Source organism: Drosophila santomea, chromosome 2R (genome assembly GCF_016746245.2).
Source record: "Drosophila santomea strain STO CAGO 1482 chromosome 2R, Prin_Dsan_1.1, whole genome shotgun sequence".
NCBI lineage: Eukaryota > Metazoa > Arthropoda > Insecta > Diptera > Drosophilidae > Drosophila > Drosophila santomea.
Window position 1 is genome coordinate 7706385 of NC_053017.2, and position 25889 is coordinate 7732273.

Consider the following 25889-nt stretch of genomic DNA (forward strand, 5'->3'; position numbering starts at 1 on the left):
CGCCCCTAGGTCACAGATGCACGAGATGGCTCATCGCGCACCGTCCGCCAGTTTCAGTTCATCGATTGGCCGGAGCAGGGTGTGCCCAAGTCGGGCGAAGGCTTCATCGACTTCATCGGGCAGGTGCACAAGACCAAGGAGCAGTTTGGCCAGGATGGACCCATTACCGTGCACTGTTCAGCGGGCGTGGGACGATCGGGGGTCTTTATCACCCTGAGCATCGTTCTGGAACGTATGCAGTACGAGGGAGTACTAGATGTCTTCCAGACAGTGCGTATTCTGCGTTCCCAGCGTCCGGCCATGGTACAAACCGAGGTGGGTATTGCACTGGCTTCTTCAGCGACAAAGAAAAATGGTTTATTTAACTTTTATAATTCCCATAGGATCAATACCACTTCTGCTATCGCGCTGCACTGGAGTACTTAGGCTCATTCGACAACTATGCAAACTGAGGGCTTTTCTCAATGGGTTTGCCCGGCCTGAAGAGCTAAAATTTCATCGGCCCTGCGTTCGCTGCATACTTATTTCGAACTCTACGCATAATACGCATTTACGATATACATGGATATCATAACTCTAAAGTATTATAGCCAGCTACTGCCCACACTTACTTAATACACCTATACTTATATACGTGGATATGTTTAGTTGATAAGCGCACCCCCGCCAGCAGGTTATGTTACCATTACGATTGTTTGGGGGACTCGATCTTTTAATGCGTTCTATTTTAATGATAATGTAAACTAAAGAAGACTGTTACACGTTTAATTATCAAACTTTAGATACCCACATGCACTTCTATGTACGTGCATCAAGATTTTGCTCGCTAATGAAGAAGAATGTAAATCAACTTGTTGTTCGTGGGGCTGCCGTCGAAATGACCATGAATTGTGCGCGTCACAGGAAACCGATACATATTTGAACTAAGGACTTGGTAGCTATTAGTCTTACTGCCTAAATCGAATCTCTAACGGAAGCATAGGGTTGAAAGTAGAAGCCATTTTAAGTAAATCAAAAACTTCTGGCGATTTGGCAGCGAAATCCAATCGCAATTATAATATAAACACGTATGAGTAATACAATCAATCAAACACTGCTATGTTAATCAGTTTTTTTGTCTCGGTTATTGGAAAACAGTAAGAACGGTCCGTGCAATTAGTCAAAAGGCTTGCATAGCGCATATTTAATAAGGCAGCTAGATTCTAAAATTAGTTTTCATACACAACTTACGTTCTGATCTCCCTGAAAAAAGACGAACTCTTTGGACTGATCGATGTCTAGGTAGCTAACAGGCAGTTCAAATTTCATAGACCGATAAGACAAACCACAGACGCAACTTCCAGGCAAGCAGCTATTGAAACTTCAACCTCATTCCCTCGACTTTTCTATTCAGTTCCCTAGTACATTCCTGTATATACCACAGTCGATACCCGAGCTAGCCACGTATTTATGTGTAATTTAGATTGAAAAGCAGTTATTGTACCTAAGGTGTATGAAGAAATAGATAATAACCAAGCAAACAGATTAGAATGATAACTGTAGATATGTACTGTAGCATATAATTTTTACCATAAAATAGAGCGGCAAACGCGAATATATATATAAATCGAGACATTGGCAATAGGTGTTAAGGTACATAATAATGTATATAACTGATAAGCTGTTTTGCAAAACGTTTGAATTCGGCCTCGTAATTATACATAAATATATAAAAAGTTAGCAAGCAAATGCTTAAAAGCAAACACTAAATTATTAGCTGAAACACATGTTAAACAACCATAGTCATATGTAAACTAAATATTTATACGAAATAAAAGTATTTGTTATAACTACTTTAGCATGTTGCCCCTGCCAATTGGATCGGAAATGTTAGGAAGTAGTAAATTTTGAGACGATTCTGGCCGGCTGGGCGCATTTGGAGTAAAACGAGAGATACTAAATTAAACTATAGCGCTAGCAAAAATAGATGTCTAGATAAAGGTACCCCCACAGAGAGTTGCAATCGTATTAAACATAACATAAACATAAATTGAAATGTACGATTATATTGTATATTACACAAATCTGCCGGCTTGTCAAATTTTGTTAAGATATAAATTGTTTTGTATGTTTTACGAAATAGAAAGATATAACAATTTTAAAGGTAATACGATACACAAACAAGCAAACAATATAATGATTATACTAATCAAGCAAACAGAAGAGCGTATGTATTTCGCATTAAAGTATGGGTAAGGATGTCATATTATGTTTAAAAATACCATACAAATACTATATCATTTTCAAAAAACTGCAAACTGAATGATCAGAAATAATAAAAGATGAAATTAAAACCCGTGACTTAATTTTTAATTATTACTAGTAGAGTAAACGGTTATAGCAAAGACATTAGAATAATTATTATTATAATGTCTTTGGTTATAGTAAGTTCTATGCATAGGTAGATAGGTAGGTAATAGGTAGATTGTAGATAGGTAGATAGATAGTGTATATTCTTGATCAAAATCACTCGCAAGGCGATCTGGAGCGATCCATCGAGCTTTTGGAAACTATACAGGACAGAAAGTTTAAATTAAGCATGCAAATCTTAAATTTGCCAATTCTTACATTATTATTCGTCTTTCGAATTCCTATCGATACACGATACGATCATTTAGCGACGGTTTCAACTTGATACAGTCGTCCGATTGCTATAAATGCGTAGAATTGGTTACACGGGATCGTCAAATGTCTCCTGTGTACCAATTGTCTGATTACAATCAATATATCCTTTACAAGGCTATGTATAAATAATGTAAAAGACACAAGGTTGCGCTAGTGAGTAATCTCGAAAAGTGTTTTATTCTATCTTTTGCCTTATTTTATCTTTCTCGCAATCCCACTAGCTTACTAAAGGGTATCTGATATTTCGGAACAAATATGAAAAAAAAATATGAATGCAATAAAATTATAAAATAATTTAAACATTTTTCTATGTGTCTGGAGTCTGCATGCTTCCTTGTGCCTGTTACATGCATTTCAACGAATCTAGTATACCCTAGTGTACCATTTTACTCTACGAGTAACGGGTATAATTACTTCCGGTCAGAAATGTTCGTATTCAAACGTTATCGGAAGTTCAATTATTAATGTAGTATTATCTTAATATTCTCCAGAGCAATATTCCATTCAGTTTCTAATCGCCTCTCCTTTATCTCATGAGACAATTCAGCATATAAACACAAAATTTCATAAAAGAAATAAACGATTCACTTATAGCGACATGTGTATAAAAAGCCTATCTCTGCGTAAATTTATTTTAGTCGAAATAAATCATTTGATGAAGATGCGGTGTATGTTTATATTCGTCATATCTGCTGTGGTAAATATTAAAACACAGCAAATCGGATCACATTGTTTTAACGCACTGAATATTCCACAGAGTCTGGCCTGTGCTGCTCTCCCAAAATCGCAAAATGAGATTCTAGCTCATTTCTTTGGCTATGCCGAGACCATACGTGGCATTCAAATTCATAACATGATGACCCTCACGATCAACTTCGTACAGCATGTTGTGGACAGCGTTCCGGCTGAGCATCGCGGACCGGGAACAGCTACCCTTCAGGACTATGCCAACAAAGGCAAGAGTCTCCGCTTGACAGGCACCACTGGCGAGAAATATATGTACATCTACGAACTGCAACAGGTATTTGAAGGACTCAACAACAAGCTGAGTCAATCAGCGCCTGAATCGCAGGTGATTGGAATGAGCTTATTGGGTTTACTGGGCGTTAGCAGTGAATTCGCCACGGAGGATGAGCATCTCCATAATAAGTTTGTGGAAGGTGCCACCAAAATGAAAGCTAAGTTGACTTCGGCCACTATAGATCGGGAAAGTGATCTTTTCAATGCGATCAACGAATACATTGCTTCTACTGATATACAGCAGCATGAACCTCTCTTTGTAAAAATCATGAGCTTTAAGAGTAGGTTCTAAGCATATGCACTTAATTCAATAAAATGATTTAGTCAACAAGGAATGAAAAGTAAAAGCGGATTATTTTTTTACGTAGGTCGACAGCACACAGGCATTGTTATCACAAATCGCTTTCGAGGTTGGCCATGAAAGAGAGGTTGCTGTTCTTCAAAATATCATCCTAATAATTCACTCACTGATAAGAAATGTTTTGAATAATTTTACAAGTTGAGAATATTTTTAATAGCACATACGTATATTTTTATGGACTTTGTTGGAACAATTGAAGACTTAGAAATTAATGGTAATTCATGGCAATATCAATGTTAATTTCTTATGGATCCAGATCCTACTTCCTAATGAATAAATCATCGCGTTTTTCAAAAAAATACGATCTATATCGAAATGGCGTTAAACACAGTAAAGATATTGTACAGTAAAAAAAAAACAAAACAATTAATTTATACCCTTTGCAGTTTCTGGTTGGGTTGAGTCGGTTTGATCACGTTGGGACAAAATGTTGAGCGGGTCTTCACTGCGTAGGTAGCCGTTGTGCTCTGGGTGATGCTCGAACACCACCTCTCCCCTGATGACCCGCACGCGGGGACCATGGGCTCGAGCCGTGAATTTCACCTTCCCACATGTGTCTGGCCGGAGACGACGATGGGCACGTAAGCCGCTGACAACTACGAAGTATTTATCGCATCCGTAGCATTTATACCGCTTCATCCCAATATGACGCGATAGATGAGAAATTAAAGTTTCCCGGTGAGTAAAGTCCAACGAGCAAATCTGCAAAGGAAACAGTAAGATTTTATTTCAAATAACAAATATCTAGTTTCGCCAGAGTAAGCATAATCCCTTATTTTACAAAGCAAAAGGCGTTTGGTAAGGCTATAGTCTCTTCTCACCTTGCACTTAAAGGGTTTCTCTCCGGTGTGGCGACGGTGATGAACTCGCACTTGTCCAGGAGTTCGGAAACGCTTGTCACAGTAGTTGCACTTGTGAGGCAGTTCTCCCGTGTGTATTGACTTGTGAATGCGGAGAGCTCCAAAAGTAGTAAACACTTTTGAGCATTCGGTACACTGAAACTGCGTACAATTCAGTTGATTATTCTTGGGCTTCTTGGAGCCTCTTAATGTTTGCTTATTTATACTTGTCGGTGATAAACCTTTGTTAACAGGAATATTGGATAGTGCTGAAGTCTGATCTGTTAGAGGAGCAACCACTCCGCTTACAAGAAAAGGTGAATTAACAGTATTGTGTACTTCTGGAGGAATCACTGGCGATTGTGGATTTGATTCCACAATCGTAGCCGATGACGCATTCACTTTTTCAGTTGCAGCATTTCCTGAGTCCTGTGAAATTACTGAAAAGGGAATTAGAAAATGCTTTTCAAAGTGAATTGAGTTTACTTACTTTTAGAAGGCATTAAGACCACTTTAAGAGAGTTACACTTTTCATCCGTTAAGTCATGCTTGCTAGCCAGATGCGTACGAAATACGCAATGCTTCTCGAAAATTCGCTGGCATAGCGGACAAGTCCACATGAAACGATATAGCGGGTACTGGATATGAAGCCCCTTGGCCACCATAAAAGACAACGGGTTGAAAATCACTTCTACGGGTCTGGGTGCATCCTTAGAAGATGGCGTTGATTCTTTAATCTTTACTTTGGAGGATTGTAGCACTGTTCCTGGTAGTGGCAATGTCTTTTCGATGGAGCGAATTTGATTACGAAATTCATTGATTATCTTCATGGACTCGGGTCTGCTCTCGGATTTGTTAAACGCGTCGACAAGGAAGCACGATGATCGAATGTGAGTTTGGGGTGGTAGCACAGTCGTAACAGTATCAGGAGTAGCAATACTTGGAGGATTATCAACAGAACTGACGGTACTTATACTTATCGCCTGCGGAATCTTTATGACATTGTTTAAATTCTCCGTACCATTCACAGTTACAGTGAGAGATTCCTTAGGGACAGTTGGAGCTTGACCTGGCATCTTAAAAATTTTTGTGTTGGGGGGCAACTTGATGACCATGCAGTTACTAGGTAACACTTTCAGTATATTGGCTGCAATTGAAGAATTTATATGTGCCACAGAGTCTTGGTTAGAAATTTGAAGAATATTTGAATTATCGGAGATCGCTGCGTGAAGGGATTTTTTGTTAAGAGATTCCGCGTTAGATGTTGGTAGTCCATTTCGCTTAACACCTGCTAAGAAGGTGTACGTATTTAAATAATTATTTTAAAATATAATTGCAAAAGAACTTACTTTTTAGGTCCAACTGCTTTTTGGTGGAGCTCAAAGCTGGCAGGCGCAGTTTATTCCTTAGCGGAGTAGGTATGGCTGGCCAGATCGTATCATTTGACTGTTCCTCCTTAATGCTGACATCTGGCATTTCGTCGTCCTGTACTTCCAATTTTATGTTAAGTGGAGGGTTGTCTTCAAATAGCATTTGATCTCCATCGTCTGCGGTAATGGGCTCCTCTTTTATCTGCACATTGCAAAAAGACTCTGAAGGCACCGGCGTACTAACTGCCACAAGTTCTGGCTTCGAAGATAGCCCCTGTCTGAAATCCACACGTCTGCAAGCGTCCTGGCTCTGCTTCCTATGCAAATTAAGACTCTGCTTGGAATCAAAATGTCGACGACAAATGGAACAAACAAAGCGATATACGTAAATGTGCCGTTGCATGTGGCGGTCCAGGTCGTCCGCACCCTTTGCCAAAAAATCGCAAACCTAAGCAGTTTACTGTTTAATCAATGTGTGGATGAAAGTTAAATACAGATAAGCTCACCCTACAGCAAAACACATGACCCGGCTGGGAGTGTTGACGATATTCATGCTCAAGGATCTTTTCGAGAGTATCCAACCATATGCCACAGCCCAGGCGACAGAAATGAAAGTTCATTTCATGGTGAACCTGGTGCCCTGATATATCCAGTTGGCTTTTAAACTTATACTGGCAAATATTGCAAACTTTTGGGGTTGGGTTGTTATCCGATGGAGATGCAAATATCTGGAGGTGTAAAAGTATTAGCTGATTTTATTTGTTTGATAATTTTGTGTTAAGATATACATAGATATATACATATACATATGTATATTATAAAAACATATATTCACATTTAATCTTCGGACTAAATAAATATGTTCAATTGTGAAATTATAACAAACTTATCTAATGTATATATTCGTTTAAATTTTGAATTTGAATTCTTGATTATGAATAATATTGAATACCGGGATCCTCGAAAGCCCCCCTCCACCGCCCCCTATGCACGAATGTGCTTTTTTAGGTTATGTATATTTACCTGCTGCTGATCGAGTCCAAGACTGGCGATAAATAGGCGTTCGTCCTCGGAACGCAAACGATCCCTGATCGGCACTGTTATCATTTCAGATCCCTCGTCCAAAATGTTCAGCGTATCACATGCTATAGTTTGGACAAATTTAACAAGAATTAAAAGTTAACGGTAAAGTGCGTAATAGAATAGCAGCGACACCAACACTACGGCACCTAGCAGCACTCACACACACATGCATGTGAGCAGCATTGCAAGCTTACCGCTCAGAATTTTTACGGCACTGTGCGGCACTTCGTCCTGCGGCTCTAGCTTGATATTGGTGTCCTCCATGTCTATCTCTCCCTTGGCCAGCGCCAAATTCGCCTGCATTTTGGTCCGATCAGAGGAAATCAGATCAACAACTATCAATATCAAGAAGAAGAGAGCAGCAGCGCAATAAATACCGCTGTATACCGCTGCGATCAGAAGAGGACTATCGAAATGAACGGCGTTGCCAGATCCAGCGAAGAAACTATCGGGTGGAGCGGTGAGCCTCCACCACTATTGGTCGTTATCGATTGACGATAAGCCTCGAATTTGGCAAAGTAAACAAAAGCAAATCCCTTGAAGAAATCTGACAAAAATTCGAGATATGAGTAATAGCGAGGACTCGCAGCAGTATCTGAACGACATGCTGGTCAAGGAAGAGGACGAAGCGTCCGGCGGTAAGCGAAATGCTACCCACAAACGTGTGTTTTGTTGCTGGACTCTCCTATTTTACCCCCGCAGACGATTCGGACAAGCAGGATGGAGGGATAATGCTTCGGGAACAGGACCGATTTCTGCCCATCTGCAACATCATTAAGATCATGAAGGTGCCGGTGCCGCAGAACGGCAAGATAGCCAAGGATGCACGAGAGTGCATTCAGGAGTGCGTCTCTGAATTCATATCCTTCATTAGCAGTGAGGCCATCGAACGAAGCGTTGCCGAAAATCGCAAGACAGTCAATGGGGACGACCTGCTGGTTGCTTTTAGCAATCTGGGATTCGACAACTACGTGGAACCACTGTCCATTTACCTGCAAAAGTACCGAGAGGTCAGTGAGATTACTTTATTCACAACAGTATATAACCAAGTAAACCTTTGCAGTCGAACAAATCGGATCGTAATCTCTTCCTTGACGCCAATTATCCACACAACGAAGATGGATCCTCCGCAAACGAGGCGGGGAAACAGTAGCCCCTTCTTCACATGCTCTGTTAGTTAGGGTTCTTCTGACGGTAAAGAAATATTTATGTAATTCCAAGTGTTGTTAAGTCCTAACAGTATAAATTAGTTTTATATCCTGCAATCCCCATTTAAGTTAACAGTGTCTTTATTAATCTTTCCAATTAATTAATTATTCATTTTCTAGACTGTCAGACAGTGATTTACTTATTATATGAATTTATTTTAATTGTAACTACAGATTTTATATGCATAAATCAATTTTTACCCTTCCGATACATATTCAAGCTCAATCTTAACGTCTCGGTACTAGTAGCAAACATGAATTTACGTAATGCATACACTTAAAACATATTTACTCATACCCTTATATAAAATAAATATTTAAAATTAGTACACGAATATACCAAAAACTGCTATTATTTTTAGAAAGAAGATATTCTTACAAAATATTGAAAAACATTTTCAAAGATATCAAAGCGATAATTATGCGACATTGTGGCTACAGCCACAGAGCAACAATATTTAGAAATTACAGAAAATTCAACTTTGTTTAGTAATAAAGTGATAGGATATCTTGTTCAGGGTTGAGTTTTTGGGATGCTTCGAGAAGTTCTTCCAAAGCTTGATCTTCTCTTTTCGATTGCTCTTCGTACTCTTCGTCAATTGAATCTGGATCCGAAAAATCATTTACTTTTACTTTTTACAATTTACTTTTTTTAGCCCAATGACATAACAAGCGGCGAGAAATTCAAGGTTCCCAAGGAATTCGAAAAATAAGCAAGGTCTTTTCTAAAGGAATACTTGAGGAATTCCCGAAGAATTTTCCTGTAAATCCAGAAAAATCTCCAAAAAAACGTAAAAAAGTTATACATTAAAATTAAATTCAATTTTTATTAATTTTTTATTTCCATTAATTTTTTCCTTTTTTTATTTGCATTATTTTTCGCACATGACAGTGCGTGGGCCAAGGCCTTCTCCGCTGGCTGCTGGCCTGGTAATGTGCTTATGCTATCTGTAAAGAAAAATATTTAAATAATATATAGCAAAATTACAAATACATACATACCAATCAGAACGGAAAAGAATTTGGGAAATGCTTTTAAAGACTTCTTCCCGTTAAGCCCGTCTATGTTGTAGGCGCACAAGAGCGGTTCCGTCAAAACGCCCTTGATTGCCTTGGACAAATGCTTGCTCTTTAAGATTTTTGTTATTGCTTCCATCTAAAAGAGAAAAATTAAAACACAATCAATTTCACGATTACTTTTACTATAAATACTTTACTTACGTATCGTTCTTTTAACTGTGAGCTTATTTTAAGCTCTAAAGCTACAAGGTCCTCTTCCGATGCGACTGGGAACTTTACTTCCACAGCCACATCCTTCGCCTTCCCCTTGAATAAAAATAACTCCAACAAGGCCGTCATATTTGCAACCTGCTTCGTGTTCTCCGCCAGCTGCTTCGTGTTCGCCTCCATTGCGTTTTCTAAGGCCCGAACCCGTTGGCTGATCTCGGCCAATTGGTTGATAGGTGGTTGAGGGGTTTCCATCACAAACTCCTTAAATCAAGAAATATAAATTAAATATACACTTAAAACAAGAGAGAACGCTATAGTCGAGTTTCCCGACTATCTGATACCCGTTACTCAGCTAGTGGAAGGGAGAAGGAGAGTCTTAAACAGGCCTTAGAGTGGGCGTGGCAGAAAATTTTTTGGCAAATCGATAGAAATTTACAAGACTAATACAAACATGAAAAAATATGAAAACATTTTTCAAAAGTGTGGGCGTAGCCTCTTTGGGCGGTTTGTGGGTGTTAGAAAAGAAGAATATATATACTTTATATGGTCGGAAACGCTTTCTTCTGCCTGTTACATACCTTTCAACGAATCTAGTATACCCTTTTACTCTACGAGTAACGGGTATAAATATATAAATATCCCACCAATTATTAGAACGGTATTCAGAATTCTATATCAGAACGGTCAGTAGAGTCAGCACAAAAAAATCGTGTGCAAAAAATCGTAGGGCGTTACGCAGCTAGTTATTCTAATGTCTTTGGTTTCACCGTCTCTGGGCAGATAGGTTTCGCATCCCTTAATGGCACACCTGACCACCTGAAGTTCGATCCTACGATCCTTTTGGGTATTTGGAACAAATGGCCGAGGAACAAAGTTGGCACCGCCGACCTAGATTACCCTGATTACGCCGATTACCCCGCATAACTGTGGGTTTAAAGTGAAACTGGCATACATAAAGCTCGAGCGGATTAACCAGAGTAGGCTTCATGTGGGAGTTTACAATCCACTGGATTAGAGTATTCTCATAGCATGGAAAACGAAAGAATCGGAATTGACTGTTCTCCTGGTGCAAACAAGTGGGTACAAATCAGGTCGGGATCGTTCCTTTTCAAAAGATCTGGTTGTTGCTTTTCTGGATGCTTTTCTGGAGACTCCTTTTTAACAGGGATAGCTTCCAGCATCGAATCCCCCTCTTTAACAGAGATCTCGCCAAGCAGCAAAAGTTCCTCCTTAACAGAAACTTCCTCCAGCATCGAAAGCTTCTCCTTAATAGAAATCTTCACCTGAATCCCAAAGTCCTCGTCAATTTCGTATTCTTCTTTTACTAGATACTCCTCTGTAACTTGAGCCGCATCGTCCACTTGAATGTCCTCGTCTTCTAATTGTGGTTTCTCTTTCAATTGGACCTGCTCCATTTTAAAGTCGATGTTTTTTGGTATTATAGCAGTATAACCTGATAAGCATGACAAATCTGTAAATAAATTATGTTTATATTTTAGGTTGTTTATTTCAAATGTTACCTTACTGTTTTGGTTTTAAAGATGCTCTAGATATAATAGCGACCATTTAATAAAAATCAGCTGGGTGCCTTGCCAACTTGTTTTCGTTTGGGAATTTTACGATTGGTACCACTTATCGAAGACAAGCCCGCCAAATTCAAAAAGCAAAAAAGCGTTCACACTTTGAATAACCGCTACTCGTAGAGTAAAAGGAATAAAAGCTACATTCGTTTAAAATTATTTTACAAGTAGAAGGCAGCGTTTGCCAAAAAAATGTTAATTTTTTTGATTTGTATTCTCCGCCTAGCCTATAGACAATTAAGTAGACTATATCGTTCTCTTTGTATTATTTGATCTCTAATTTTATGTGGGCCTGAAACGCCAATAACCCCAATAAACTGAAAATATTCAAATTGAAATTAAAATATTCCCGGTGGTAAAAGTTACACAACTTATATAGATTCCAAAAAGTCCTCTTAATAGATTTATTTTATTCCAATCACAAACCCCATATCGCATAAGCAATACGTTTAGTTTCAGTAATATGTATATTTAGAAAACCTCCAACTAATATTGGGCCATCTACAAGTCTACATACACATATACGCTCAAGGATATTACATAGTATATCTATAGTTTATGTCAGTATTACGGAAACTAAAACACATTTTTCTCACAGTTAAAGTGCGTATGTATAAAAAGTAAAACAAAAACTTAAGGAACATTTTGTGTTGTTTGTTTCTTTGCATGGCATATCCTTTCTCCACAAGCCATTTATGAGTTAATAACGCATTAAAATCACCGGTAGATACTACATGGTAAAACTAGAAGACGTGATGTGGCATTGTACAAAGGTTGTACAAAAAGGTCTATAAAATGGTACAGATAAAACTAGACTAAAATGATTCCATGTAGGTAGACTAAACCAGCAGCATGTCGTCGTTGTCCTGCGGCTCATCCTTGATCCGATTGCCGGTCGAACCAGTGGCGAAGTCGCTGAGGAATATATTCGTGTCGTTGTGGTTGAGATGCAGCGTGGGAATCGCACCTGGACGCAGTTCACCTGGCTGGAGGAAACATTGCGACTCGAAGTGACGACAGCAAATGTGCTTGGAGTGGTCCCACTTGGATATGGCCTCGATCTTGAGATTGTAGCACCACTTGGCGCGCTGATTGCGCGGCTCTGGAAAGTCCAGCATCGGCAACAGGACATTGTCCACCCCGCAGATGACACAGCTAACCGTCCTGTCAGAGGGCAGGTGGACCGAGCAAATATGTTTGCCCCGGTATCGCTGGGTATCCGTGAGCCTGAGTGCCTGGCACCACTGTCTTAGCAGCGCCGGATCTTTAATAAGAGGAACAATAAATTTAGATTAGTTTTGATTTAGTTTTGTACTAGACTACTTACCACTGGGAAACTTGTGCAGCTTAACATTTCCATTATGATGACAGTCAGCCATGCAACAGGTTGCAATTGGGAGGGGTGGATCCGGCTTTCTCTTAACTTCGTCTGAGGATGCCTGGGGACTTAAGTGCCTCGTGGGAATGGCGTTACGCATGAGACGTCTTACCCCAATCAACTCGGGCTCAAAGTGTCGGCTGCAAATCAGGCGAGTGTTTCGTTGAGACTCCTTGAACACCATGCCCGTCGCCAGCTCCCAGTTTCGTATGGAGGTGCGGTTGTTGGGCAGCCGGAATAATTTGATCCCATCGCCACGAAAGGCCCGGCAGTAAGGAAGACAACACTGCTTAACTTTCCACGGCGGAACCTGCCCAGGCGGCCAAGGATCCAGCTTGGAACGCCGCTCCCGCTTAATGCGTACCTCCGCCCCCATTTCCTCCTCGTCCTCATCCTCCTCGTCCTCGTCCTCCTGCAGTCCATCGTCATCATCGGCATTGCTTTCCACCTCACTGCGATCGGTGAAGAGCTCATGGCACTGTTCGTTCGTAAAGATCTTCTCGGGCACATTGTCGCCCAACTCCAGGGTAGGAACCGCCCAGGGGCGCAGCTTCCTCAGGCTGATGCAGTGTGGCTCGAAATGCACGCTGCAGATCATAAACTTCCATGGCCTTCGCTCATCGTAGCGGATGCGGAGGTTGTGCATCCAACGCTCCTGTTGAAGCCTCGATTTGGGAAACTTGTAGATGTGGACGCCATGCTTAGATCTTTGCCGCTGGCAATGAGCCAATGAGCACTTATCGTATCCAGACTTCACCTGGTTGTAGGTCACCGTTTCCTGCTTCACTGGCAAGCTCAGTTGGCCCTTCCAGTTTGTCTGGGTAAAGGGTATTTGCGTAGCTGCTGAATCCTCCGCCTCTTGGTCCTCGTGAAGCTGAAGTTCTGTTTCCAGGGACGGCATAGAATCTTCATCCTCCTCCTTTATCTGCACAATGCTTGAGTCCGCTCCCAACTTCTTGTCCAGCCTGAGGTTTATGGCTTCGAAGTCGTTATTGAATAGGTCGGTGGGAGCCTTGCTACTTAGTTGTAAGGTGGGTACACTGCCGTGGACTAGTCTCATGTTAAGCAGGCACACGGGATGAAAATGGGCACTACAGATACGGTATCGCCAGCGGTGCAAGGGATCGAAAGGCACCTGTGTGTTGTGCTGCCACTTAAGGCACATGTCCTCTGAATGAGGAAATTTGTGCAACGTTATGTTTTGAGTGGTCAGGTGATTCATACAGCCCTCGATCTGACAAAACTTACTGGACTTTCGAGGCGGAGCCGGCGTTGGCAGGCACATTTTTATTACCTCACTTTTAACCTTTTTGTGCTCCACAAACTGAAGTTCTTCGGGCAAAATAAGCTCCTCAGTTTCCTGCAATACGAATTCATTCTCATATACCTCTTCTGGTCTTCTAGGTCCTAGGAGGAGAGTGGGCATCGCTCCCTTCTTTATTCTAGCGCTCTGGAAGCATTCCTGTTCGAAATGATAACTGCAAATTCGATACCGCCACCAGAACTTCTCATCCATGTCAACTTGGGTGTTGTGCATCCACTTCCGAGCGGCCTCGGACGATGCGGGGAACTTGTGCAGCTTGATGGTCCCGTCCACGTCCTCTACTGTCACTTCGCACCCTTCAACGGCACAGTGGTTGGCATTGTACTGGTTTCGAATGCTATTAGAGTGGTAGACGGAATGTTCGGTATAGGACTTGTCCACTCTTTCGTAGCTGTCCATTCGCTCAACGTGACCAACCTCCAGAAGGACCTCCAGGGCCTGCATCTCCGAGTCTTCCTCATCAGACTCGATGTGCTCCATTCTAACAATGGGCTCTAGAAGGAAACTGTCACCCTCTTCCTCCTCGCGAAGCTCTTCCTCTTCCGCCTCCTCCTCTCTCTCCAATTTAATTGTATCGGCTTCCTGGGTCAGTTTTACTGTCATTTCCTGCCACTCTTCCTTAGTGGGAATTTGGTGCACCGGATTTCCAGGTAAGTTCAGAGTGGGAACACTCCAGGGATGCAGCCGCCTGTCGTCAAATGAGCATCGGGACTCAAAGTGATTGCGGCATACTCTAAGCATATATTGTTGCTGGGGCTCCGTAATCTCTAGTTGGCCATTCTCAACCCACATCCTAAGTATGTCTTTCCTTTGCGGCAACCCATGCAGGAGCACCTTATCCCGGGGCCTGATCATTTCACAACCTTTAACCGCACAGCTAACAATCTTGACGCGTCTGTTGTTTCGAGCAGAATAGTAATTTTCTTCGAGGTATCGGTTTGAAACGTGCTCTGGAAAACTTTTGATACTTAATTCGTAAAGAATAACGAAGTGTAGTGGACATAGCTGACCGACATCACTCGACGGCTCTTCGATCTTCAAATGACGGAGCCACGCTCTGCGAAGGTTCTCCTCATGGGGCAGGTTGAATGACACGGTTTTGCACAGTTCCTTGCACTCAGGATAAATGCAATCTACCTCCGATATTATAGCTCTTCTTTCAAACTTTAAACTTTTACCCAGGTTTTGGGTGTCCGACTGAAATATATCCTGAGAGGAATGGCCAAGCTCCAGTGTGGGTATGGAACCCGATATTAAACCACTTTTATTGAAGAGAGATGGTTCGAAATGCGCACTGCAGACTTTCAGACTGCCTAGCTGGTCATTAAGTATGCTTAGTTTGAGATTATGAATCCATTTCCTAGCCAACGCCAGCGTTTTAGGAAATCCACTGAATTTAGTGTCTCCGGGCTGCCATATCCGACCACATTCAGTAGCACAGCAAACATCCGCTTTCTTCTGCCAGAGACTTTCTGGGTTTGGTAACATCTCCACCTCTTCGTCGTGCCCTAGCATTATAGTCGGCAGTGCGCCAGGACGTAAGCCTTTGTGAGCACCAAAACAAAAGGGCTCAAAGTGACGTTCACAGATAAGCTGCTCCCCCAACCCGAGGTCAACGGAACTGATCTTCAGGTTGTTGCTCCACGCATTCAGTTGAGCAGCGGACTTTGGCACCTTATAAAAGCGGCGACGTCCTCCAGAGGCGTCCTTTTCACATCCAGACACTAGGCAATGTCTTTCGATGTCGCTTCTACTTAACTCCAGAGTGGGAACGGATCCGTCGATCAAATTTAAAGTGTCCTGCTCAAAGCATTCCGGTGCAAAGTGAGACTGGCATATCTTGAAACCATTGCTGCTGGCCTGCATTGAACGATGTCTACACGCTGCTGCCCACTTTCGTATAGTTGGCATATCCTTGGGATACTCATAGAGTCTTATACCGCTAGCTTCACTCTGGAAACAAGTAAGTATGGAGCAATAGCGCTCCCGAATAAGCCTCATCGCCTCCTCAGTGTCCTGGCCCCCAGCAATGTTTCCGTTGTGCTTGGCATTGGGGATAACCAATCCGTCGTGACCCAGGTTTAAAGTGGGTTCTGCCCAGCAACGAAGTTGTTTTTTGCATATGGCGTCAGGTTCAAAGTGAGTTTGGCACACATAAAGCTCCGCAGGGTCAACAAGGCGAGGTTGCTGCTGCGTGTTTACCAGCCACCGGAGCAAGGCCTGTTCTTCGGTGGGAAAGCGGTAGAGTCGAATTTGACTACTTCCGATCTGTCCACATGTAGAAATGCAACATATCCTGATTCTACCTCGAGGACTTGGACTCGCACTCGAGCACGGACTCTCCAAGGAGGCGAGGTCCGTTTTAATTCTTAAAGGAGTTAGTCTAGAATGGTTGTTTGGTGTATCGCTGCGAGATTCAGGGCTGAGACTCAAATGAATCTCGTCATCGTGGCTTAAATGCAAGGTAGGTATGGCCCACGTTTTTAGGAAATTCGCTTCTAAGCACATTGGCTCGAAGTGAAGAAAACATATGCGATAGCTTTTGTGCCTTGATTGATCGTAAGATATCTTTGTGTTATGTAACCACTTCAGAAGGGTAGTTTCCTTGTCTGGAAGCGGGGTAAGCTGAAGATCCCTGTCAGATTTAGAAGAACAACTAGGCACAGCGCATTTAAGTTCGTCATGAACCCACTTCAAGTCTTCCAAATCTTGTGCGGCCAATACTTTGGGGAGCTCCACCCGTTTGAACAGATGCATAAAATGGTCACCACAAAGAAGACCCTCACTGCTGGGTGGCAAATTAAGGTGTCTTATCCAGGCATCTTTTATGACCACATTTCCGGGTAAATTAACAAAGCTTAGGTGATCCGATGAAGAATTCCTGCACTCGGGAAAGAGACAACTGCCATGGTTTCTGTAGATGCTCCAACTTTTTTGACCTAGCATTAAGGTGGGTACTGCGTGCTCCAAGGGCTTTCCGTTCTCGACCACTTGTGCCTCAAAGTGCTTAAGACACACTCGAATTTCCTTGAAGTCAGTGTCTTGGGAAAGCTTTAGGTTAAGCTGCCATTTTTTTAAGAGATTTGGCTCCTCAGGCAGCGGAAGTAGTTGGCCAACGTCCGCATTCGCACAGTAGCTGATGCAACATCTTTCCAAATTAGTCTCTCTCTGATTCTTCGTTGGAGTCTTTTCCTTCATCTTCACTTCCCTCTCCGTCTGCGCCTCCAGCTTGATCTTCCTCCCTACCTTCATCTCCATCCTCGACATCTGCGTCTTCCGCACTTCCGCCGCACTCCACTTGCTTTGGCGGATGTCCGGCGGCTCTGTCAGCTTCCTCTTGCGGCAGTGTTTTAGGCTCCAAAGCCGAAAAACCGAGTGCTGTGGCTGTAATTGCTCTTGCTCTAGATCCATTCCATTACAAGAGTATCTAAGTGGATCATCGTGGCCCACATTGAGAGTGGGCACTGCATTTTGCTTAAGCTTTCGAGTTCCCAGTACCTCCGGCTGAAAGTGCTCTATACAAACGCGGCCGATGCAGTCATCCGGATTCAGGTGTAGATTGGAGCACCACTTGAGCAGCAGCTGGCGATCCTTGGGAAAGCCAAAGGTGCTCAGTAGATGAAAAGCCGTGCGTTCTTTTCTGCAGTGCTTTAGACAGCATATGGGCGTCACATTATTTGCGGGCTTCTCCCGACGCAGAGGGATGGTAGGAGGAGTGGGTGGGGCGTCCGGATGAAAGTGCTCCGCTTCCTCTACGTCATCTTCTTCGTCGCGTTCATCCTCCTCATCTCCACAATATTCGCCTTCATCATCACTTGGATGTTCAGCAAAGGTCTCGACCAGTTCGAGGGGATCGAAATAGTGGCCGTCTCTCTCATCTTCATCGTAAATATCGTGGTCATGGTGCTCCTCTTCAGCCTCTAGTTCTTCTTCCTCTTCATCAATCGGCTCTCTTTTGGTTTTCAGTCGTGGCAACTCGGAGCTACCTTCCTCTTCTTCGGCCATTCCCACCTTTATAGCCTCATTGTCGTATATTAAGCCCTCATCATGGCCCAGATTTAATGTAGGCACAGCTCCCGTTTTCAGCTTCAACTTTCCACGCACCTGTGCCTCAAAATGGTCCGCGCATATCCTGCCGCGACACTGATCCGGTGCCAGACGCAGATTCGCCCGCCATTTTTCCAGAAGATCCTCACTCCTTGGATATCGATAGGTGCGGAGATCGTTGTCAATGCTCCTACGCTTGCGGCAATGACTCAGAGCACAGGTGGGCGTAAAGAATCCTGGTATGTTTTTCGGATTCTCGTAGATCGGCAGCTCCTGGTGGCCCAGTTGTTGCGTGGGCATTGCCCAGCTTCTCAGATGCTTGCCATCAATGCAGCGCCGGTTAAAGTGCGCACTGCAAATCCGTGTCGAACGCTCCACCTCGTCGGGTTCCAGGCGCAGGTTATGGCGCCACTTTAGGTGCTGCTGCTTACCATTGGGAAATGGAAAGAGGCGTGCTCCGTGCTCCAGACGACTGCGCCCACAACTGCGCACACAACACTTCAGATCGGACATAGTCTTTTTGAGCTTAACCTTAAAGAAAAAGCAGTTTAAACAGGGTAATTTGGTTAGTCTAATAATTATAAACAAACCTGTCTCGTATTAAAATCTTTGGCATCAGACATGGATGTCACATCCGTTTTGACGTCTTCCGACTCGGAAAACTCCTGTTTGATGATTGTTCCGCCCAACTCGTCTTGTATTCGTCGCTGTCGTCCGAAAAGGTTGCTTTGCAGTTCCGCCGGATTTACTTGGAACAGGTCGTCTGTGTCGTCGTGACCCAATTCTAGAGTCGGAATCGAACCTATATTTAGCCGAGTCTTTCCGATACATATATCCTCAAAGTGAGAGTTGCATATCTTGTACCGATCGCGTTCCTGGAAGCTGAGGTGTTCCAGCCGCAAATTGTGTTTCCACCGCTCAAAGAGATTCGTATCCTTGGGAAAGCTGTTCATCTGCACCTCGTCGAAGCGACGCGTCTTTCCGCAGGTCGGTACGATGCACTTGAACACCGGATCCACATACCTGTCCTCTGGCTTGGGATTTAGTATTAGCTCGATTTCGGCGTCGTCGTGGCCCAGTTCCTCGGTGGGAATAGCCCACTTGTACAAGTGCTTGGGCCCGATGCAATCCGCCTCGAAGTGTTTATTGCATATGCGCACGCCGGTGCAATCCACCGGGTTCATTTTGAGATTGTTGCACCATTTCCATAGCATATCGTCATCCTCTGTGGGAAAACGGAACAGACGTACGTCCGGCTGTTCTTTGGAGGCCTCGCATCCCTCCACCACGCAGTGTTCATCGGCAAAGGCCTGCGCTTCGTTAGGATAGATGTCCTCGTCGTCATGACCCAATTCCAGGGTGGGAATGGCGCCAGCGCTCAGTCTCCTGCCATTGAAAGAGTGTGTCTCGAAGTGGCGGGAACACACCCGGTATTGGGCCCTCATCGCCGCTCTAGGACGCGTTTTGATGTTATGCATCCACTTGCGCAGTTGCGTTGGACTATGCGGCAGCCGAAAGAGCTGGACGCCCTGCGCCCTCGTCTTGCGGCAGCTCTCGACAATACACACGCGCTGCAGACACAGCTTGCTTGCCTTGAGCTTGGCAGGATTCTGGTAAATCTTTAAACCGGGCGGCGCGTTCAGGTCCAATGTGGGTACCGCCAGCGGCACCGGACACTTCTTGCTCAACACGTGCGGCTCAAAATGAGCCGAGCATAGACGGCGTTGCGCACTGCCAACCATAGGAACCTGCAGATTGTGCGCCCACTTAGCCAGAGTGGAGCGATTTAGCTTGGGGAAGCGATAAAGCTGAACGTTGTGGAGAGCCCGAACTTTGCGGCAGTGCGGAAGACAGCACCTGGGCACCCAAGTGGGCTTCACGGAAGCCGACTGCTTGGTTTTTATGTGAGTCCGCCGCTTGTACAGCATCGAATGCTCCGGATTTTCGTAGAGATTTTCTATATTACCAGCAAGATTAAGTGTTGGAATAGCCCACGGTCTCATCCGCTTGCCGATGCAGTGTGCCTCAAAGTGAAGATTACAGATCCTCATGCTCGTCAGTTGACTACTCTCCGTCTGCAGGTTATGCGCCCATTTGGCCAACACGGAAGCTTCTTCCGGAGGTCGATAAAGCTTGATGTCGTCCACACTGGGATTTCTCTTGCACGTCTCCACACAGCACTCTCCCTGTTCATCGCCATTATTGGGTGCAGTGGGTCGAGCGTAGAACTCTGTAACCTGTTCCGGCGTTGGTAGCGGGTATGGGATGTTTTCATGGCCCAACGACAGTGTGGGCACCGCCCACTTCTCAAGCCTTTTGTTGCGCAGACATCGTTCCTCAAAGTGCACTTCACAAATAGCGTCGTTGAAAAGTTTACTTCCATCCGGAACAGGACGCTGAAGGTTGCCGCACCACTTGGTCAGTAGTGACATATTGCTTGGGAAACGGTGCAGATTGGCATGGTCTCTGTCCCGATTTCGTTTACATACGGCAACGCAACATGTTTCCCGGATGTTCAATTTTTTAATCACATCCGGATTTTTATGAATATCGTCGTCATCGTGACCCAAATTAAGCGTTGGCACCGCAAATGGACGCATGCAACCGCCAATGCAATAGGGCTCGAAGTGCAGGCTGCAAATCCTCATACCCTTGTGCATCTTTTCTTCGGGTATTTTCAGATTATGGCACCACTTGCGCATCTGCTCCGGTCGGCGTGGTATGGTGTGGAATGTAATGTTCTCATTATTGTGGCGCTTGCTTTCGCAGCTGGGCACACAACATACGTCCATGCTGTCGCTGGCATTAATTGCAGAAGATCCACTGGCACCTAAGGCCAGGTAAGAAGCGCTTAGATCAGGATCCACGTAATGAGAGTTTGCCGAGCTGGCGGAGGAGGACGTGGAAGCCGCAGATTGGCGCTGGTATGATTTGCTATGCAACTGCTGCTGCAGTGAGTGTTGCGAGGGATGATGTTGCGTGTGGTGCTGGAGGCCACTGCTGTGACTGTTTGGAGTTGTTGGCGGTGGCCACAGTTCGTTCTCGTAGATGTTAAAGGTGTCAGTGTGACCCAGATGAAGTGTGGGAACTGCCCCTACATTAAGAAATCATTTAAAAAATTTTACAAACGTTATAATTGCGTTGAAACTTACCCGGAGATAGTTTCCGCAGACCCAGCGCCTCTTTGATAAAGTGGGCGCTGCATATTTTGTGATTTTTCCCACGATATACTCCAGGATCCAAGCGAAGATTGTAGCACCAGCGTCGCAGAAGAACTTCATCTCTGGGAAATCGATATAGCGACATATTGAAGTCAGAGGATCGGCTCCGGCGGCAGAAGTTGAGGCAGCAGCGTTTCTCCTCAACGTACAAATTCTTCGGGTTGTCGTAGATCTTGCCATACTGGGCACCTAGATGCAAAGTAGGCACCGCCCACGGCTTCAGTCGGAACTTGCCGATGCAGCGCTCCTCGAAGTGGCGGCTGCAAAAATGACGCGGCTCTTTTGCCTGAACGGGTAGTCGTGCGTTTTGGCACCATTTGATCAAGCTTTTGATGTCCTTCGGAAAGTTGTAAAACTTTAAGTTGCTCTCACCCCGCTGACTTGTACAGTGAGGCATGCTGCAGCGCGCAACCTCGCCGGTTGTGAAGGTGTTAGTGAGTTCCCTGTTCTGGTATAGATTGGCCACGTCGTCATGACCCAGATTAAAAGTGGGAACGGCCCAATAGCACAGAGAGTAGCGGTTAATGCAGCGCTTCGGAAAATGCATGCTACATATGCGGAAATTGGCGTAGCTGGCGGCGGGTATGTGGAACATCTTGAGGTTGTGCAGCCACTGATTGAGGTACTTCTCGTCCTTGGGAAACGTGAAAAACTGAAGCGTAGGGCTCGTGCTTTTGCGCACTCCACACAGAGGAACACAGCACAAGGCGTCTTCCGAGTCGTCCAGCGTTGAGGAGTGCGCTTGTGGTCCGGCGATCGCTCCTGCTTGCATTGAGCTGTCGCTTCCATAGGTGTTATTGTACCCACTGTCCTGAACGCTGTAGGATGACTCGCTGGTAGAGTTGCTGTAGCTCCGCTCCATCTTAACATTCACTTCGTTCTTTATTGCGGATGCTGCGAACATGGCAGCTCCATCGGCATTTGCCTGACGCTGTTGCAGTAGAGAATTCAGCGCAGCCGTCGCCGGCAAGGACGAGCCGGATGGAGCTGTTTTGTGGTGCGTGGTTGTGGTCACTAGAACAAAGCAAATATCACGTTAGAAAAGGTGTCAAATACATATGTTTCTTACTAACTTTCCATGGTCGCCATATGGCAGTCCTGCAGCTTGTAATTGGTCTGGTGCTGCTGCGCCTGCGACTGCGACAGGGAGGCAGAGGATGCCTGTCCCGCCGTGTAGTACTTGCCACAGAAATAGGGCGCAGCCAGACGATGTTCGTGAAGCTCTACAGCCGTCTGATACCATAGACGGCAGATGGGACAGTCGAAGCGCTGCTGAAACTTATGCTGCGGCAGGTGGGCGTACAGTTGCTCCCGCGTAGCGAAGGTGCCGGAGCACATCTACAAATTGGACGATCAATGAAATGGGGTTTCAATAGAGCAATAAAATGTGCATCTTACGTTGCAGACAAAGGCATCGTACTCGTGTTGCATGTACTCATGTGCCTCGCACTCTGCGATCGTGTCAAAGTACTTGCCGCAGTACTTGTGGCAGAAGAATCTGTCGGCCCGGTGGTGGAGCTTGTGCCGCTGCAACTCCTCGGTGGTCATGAACGACATGGGACAGGTGCTGCACTTGAAGTCGTACTCCTGGATTCCGCAGTTGCTCTCGGCCACATGGCGAACATAGACCTGCTTCTTAAAAAAGACCTCCTTGCAGCGCTGGCAGATGGGCAAGCTTTCGGTGCCCCGATCCGATTGTTGTTTGCGCCGCAGGAAACTGCTAGTGCTCTAACATAGAGAAAATATGACTCAAGTGTGTTTCATTGAGGAACCATTTTACACTCACCTTTCCGTAGGACTCATCCTTCACGGTCAGCTCCACTTTGGGGCTCAGCATGTCCTCGCTGAATTCGCTGAACTTGCTAAAGTCAGCAAATGGCGTATTGTCGTCTATATAGTTAGACTTATAGGAATGCTCGTCCATGGGTTCCGCTGTTTAGAAATTATTTAATTATTGTGTGAGATTTAAAAAATAAATCCTGTTCACTTGGTTTAAATGAATACAAGTTATGGCTATAATTTAATTAATAAAGGCTGCGGAGTAATTTAAGTATATACAATATGACCGCGAAATACAAAAACTCTGCGCAGATGAAAAATTCTGTATCCATTATTCGCTGTTTCTATGGTTTCGAATTGTATTTTGTACTCCCCTTTGATTGGTGATAAGAATTAACTGCCGCTACATAAAATGGATAGATAACCGAGTGCTCTGCAGACGCAGATATTTCTTCTATTTACATTATTTATGGTACCAACTAGACTTTTCCCATTTGAACTACATTATAATTGTTCTTAAAGTAAAAGCTATTGGACTCATTGATTTGGAAAATAGCAGAAATAATTATTTTTTGATTTACAGTACTCATTCATATTATATATTCATTAGCAACCTTGCCTTCTGCATTCGTATACTTATGTTGATATGGATACCGCGAACATGTTTGAGAGACTGAATTCATTACCTATAACATCAATGTTTTGGGCGTCGTTCTGTGCGTACCCACACGCCCATTAAAATGGCACTGGGAGTGCGGGGCGGGACCAATAATTTGTAGGTTAATCTACGGGAGCATGTTACATAAGAAGCGACTTGGAAGACAGTTCCCCACAACCCGTTCCAAAAAAATAAGACAGGGAGATGATATGCACACTCACTGGACATACGAGTGCATGCACATGTGTGCGTAGGAATCGAACTGAATAGGTTACGCCGGTAGTATAAAGCATCTATCCGAGTACACATTTGCCAAATGGATACATACTGACAACCGTACCATCGCACATACCGAGAGACGCGCAAACAGAGCCAAATTGTACGGCACGGAACCGAACAGAGCAAGATACAGATACAGAGCCGTAGGTTGACGAGCGGTGGAACCGAATCAGAATCCGAAAACCATCCGAACGAAACAAGCGCCAAACCTCAGCGAAACTCAACAAACGTTTTATTGATTCGACGCCAAAATGGAGCTAAAACTACGCTACTTATAGGAAAATGGCCCCCTGTAAGTTTGATATACTGAGTTCATTCCGTATATATTTCAAAGGTTTTTGCGCTTAAGTTTTCCAGACCTTCTGGTTTTGGATTTTGATATTTGTACTGGCCTTTGCAAGAGGATGGATAAATCTACATATTTGCTTTGCATCTATGGAAATTAAGTGTTTCAGTTAACACAAATGTACATTATTTCATTCTTTTGTACTGCCATTTGCATAGTAATTAAAAGAATTACACTCAATTTTATAATCGCTATTTTCGTCTTCTGGTTCTCTGAGAATCTCTTTAAGTATACACAAAAACCCAACCCACTGTAGGTCTACTGGCATTTCTAAAGAAAGTATACTCGGTGCTAATGTTTAAAAATGATAAATATTTCATTCTAGTGTGTACTTTTACCATACATTCATTTTTGGGAACTTACATTTGATTAATACTTCTGGTGCCGGTGGCGGGGCCATAGGATTCGGGGGCTGCTGGTAGGCCTCCATGGGTTCGCTTTTGATATAAGGATAGCTGCCGGTCATGATATTGTGGCCCATATAGGGCCTCTGTTGGCTTATATGCTGTGGAAGATGATGATGCTGCTGTTGTTGTTGCTGCTGCTGCTGTTGTTGTTGTTGTTGTTGTTGATACTGCAGCAGTTGGTTGTGGGCATATGCCACTGTATTGGCCCCAAGGCCGTAGCTTGGACCACCACCACCCACAACCGCCCCACTGACATTGAGGCCGCCGCCAGCGGCGCCATAATAGCTCTGCGTGCCACCACCCCCTGGCGCGTATCCCCCGCCGCCCATGATGTTGTTGTTGGTGGCCTTGCAAGAGGGGGCGGGGCCGAAGGCCGAGTGGGGTGTGGGGTAGGAAGCAACATGTGAGTACCAATTGGCGTGCTGCTGCTGAGGCGGCAGCTGCGCTTGCTGCTGCTGCTGTTGCTGCAGGGACATGGGCGTCGCGGGCGGCGGGTAGTGTTGTGCGTAGTGGTGGGGGTGGGCGTGATGGGGGTGTTGTTGTGACATCACGGACGCGGTGCTGCCTGTGTTTATGCTGCCCCTTGGAAAGTGTCGCCTGGTTTCGTTTCGCCTTGTGGTGTGTTATCCTGCAGCCAAGTTAGGGGCGCGTTAGCTCTCTTTTTCGCAAGCTTTTGGCGTCTTTTATATACCAGTTTTTCATCGGCCCCCGTCTGTGTGTATGTATCGAACTGGCATTGTTGCTATTGTCCTTTGGATTTCGCATTTTCCAGCTGCCGCCGCAACTCACACATGGCACTCTGCAACTGCTCGGCAATTGCAACTTATATTGGCTCTAAGCGGGCGTTGGGTTTTGACCATTTTACGCTTTATTTCGCTCCCGAACGCGCGACCAACGAAACGTCCAGCAAGACACAACAACAAACTGTTTGTGGAGCGCAGCTAGCGGTGGGGCCACAGCAGTCTGCAATCGATAGCAGTGCAATCGGAGCAGGAGCTTTTTCATCGCATGGAAGCTTTGAAAACCGTTTCCAATTCAAAGGATGCCTCCCAAGGTCTTACACTTTGTTTGACCACAACAGTAGAAATATAATTT

General features: G+C 44.4%; 6 protein-coding genes across 20 annotated transcripts in view; 3 read left to right on the forward strand and 3 right to left on the reverse strand.

The window, feature by feature from the left end:
* Nucleotides 1-2309, forward strand: part of LOC120446767 (tyrosine-protein phosphatase Lar) — a 118004-nt gene extending 115695 nt beyond the window's left edge. For all 8 annotated transcript variants that reach the window (XM_039627905.2, XM_039627906.2, XM_039627910.2 and 5 more), the window contains 2 exons: nt 10-315; nt 384-2309. In XM_039627905.2, the coding sequence (XP_039483839.1) occupies nt 10-315; nt 384-452 (375 nt within the window). In that variant the 3' untranslated portion in view covers nt 453-2309. The remainder of the gene's footprint in view (nt 1-9; nt 316-383) is intronic.
* Nucleotides 2310-3430: 1121 nt separating this feature from the next.
* On the forward strand, nt 3431-4117 carry LOC120445534. The gene has a single exon (XM_039626001.1). The coding sequence runs from the start codon at nt 3518-3520 to the stop codon at nt 3974-3976; it is 459 nt and encodes a 152-aa protein (XP_039481935.1). The 5' UTR covers nt 3431-3517; the 3' UTR covers nt 3977-4117.
* A 71-nt stretch (nt 4118-4188) lies between these two features.
* Nucleotides 4189-7735, reverse strand: LOC120445530. 4 transcript variants are annotated; one of them, XM_039625994.1, is made up of 8 exons: nt 7715-7732; nt 7532-7634; nt 7278-7399; nt 6761-6982; nt 6234-6702; nt 5375-6175; nt 4867-5324; nt 4189-4747 (listed from the first exon to the last, which is right to left on the reverse strand). In XM_039625994.1, exons 2-8 carry the CDS (start codon nt 7599-7601, stop codon nt 4412-4414), a joined length of 2478 nt encoding a protein of 825 aa, XP_039481928.1. In that variant the 5' UTR covers nt 7602-7634; nt 7715-7732; the 3' UTR covers nt 4189-4411. The 4 variants fall into 4 exon arrangements, 3 of the variants coding, with proteins under 3 accessions (XP_039481928.1, XP_039481927.1, XP_039481926.1); XR_005615755.1 differs by having other exon boundaries at nt 4608-4747; nt 4867-5046; nt 5127-5324; nt 7532-7735; XM_039625993.1 differs by having other exon boundaries at nt 5375-6172; nt 7532-7735.
* Nucleotides 7736-7816: 81 nt separating this feature from the next.
* On the forward strand, nt 7817-9331 carry LOC120445533 (transcriptional activator hap3). 2 transcript variants are annotated; one of them, XM_039626000.1, is made up of 4 exons: nt 7817-7975; nt 8040-8347; nt 8401-8531; nt 9202-9331. In XM_039626000.1, exons 1-3 carry the CDS (start codon nt 7903-7905, stop codon nt 8488-8490), a joined length of 471 nt encoding a protein of 156 aa, XP_039481934.1. In that variant the 5' UTR covers nt 7817-7902; the 3' UTR covers nt 8491-8531; nt 9202-9331. The 2 variants fall into 2 exon arrangements, with proteins under 2 accessions (XP_039481934.1, XP_039481933.1); XM_039625999.2 differs by lacking the exon at nt 9202-9331 and having other exon boundaries at nt 8401-8868.
* A 21-nt stretch (nt 9332-9352) lies between these two features.
* Nucleotides 9353-11373, reverse strand: LOC120445532. 3 transcript variants are annotated; one of them, XM_039625995.1, is made up of 5 exons: nt 11301-11373; nt 11059-11246; nt 9767-10036; nt 9548-9701; nt 9353-9493 (listed from the first exon to the last, which is right to left on the reverse strand). In XM_039625995.1, exons 2-5 carry the CDS (start codon nt 11188-11190, stop codon nt 9375-9377), a joined length of 675 nt encoding a protein of 224 aa, XP_039481929.1. In that variant the 5' UTR covers nt 11191-11246; nt 11301-11373; the 3' UTR covers nt 9353-9374. The 3 variants fall into 3 exon arrangements, with proteins under 3 accessions (XP_039481929.1, XP_039481931.1, XP_039481930.1); XM_039625997.2 differs by having other exon boundaries at nt 11059-11228; nt 11296-11313; XM_039625996.1 differs by having other exon boundaries at nt 11296-11313.
* Nucleotides 11374-11803: 430 nt separating this feature from the next.
* LOC120447127 lies at nt 11804-25720 on the reverse strand. Of its 2 annotated transcripts, XM_039628561.1 has the most exons (9): nt 25486-25720; nt 24751-25422; nt 23112-23257; nt 22724-23053; nt 22399-22663; nt 21257-22339; nt 18695-21198; nt 12683-18635; nt 11804-12619 (listed from the first exon to the last, which is right to left on the reverse strand). In XM_039628561.1, exons 2-9 carry the CDS (start codon nt 25340-25342, stop codon nt 12195-12197), a joined length of 11298 nt encoding a protein of 3765 aa, XP_039484495.1. In that variant the 5' UTR covers nt 25343-25422; nt 25486-25720; the 3' UTR covers nt 11804-12194. The 2 variants fall into 2 exon arrangements, with proteins under 2 accessions (XP_039484495.1, XP_039484494.1); XM_039628560.1 differs by having other exon boundaries at nt 24751-25720.
* Nucleotides 25721-25889: the final 169 nt, after the last annotated feature.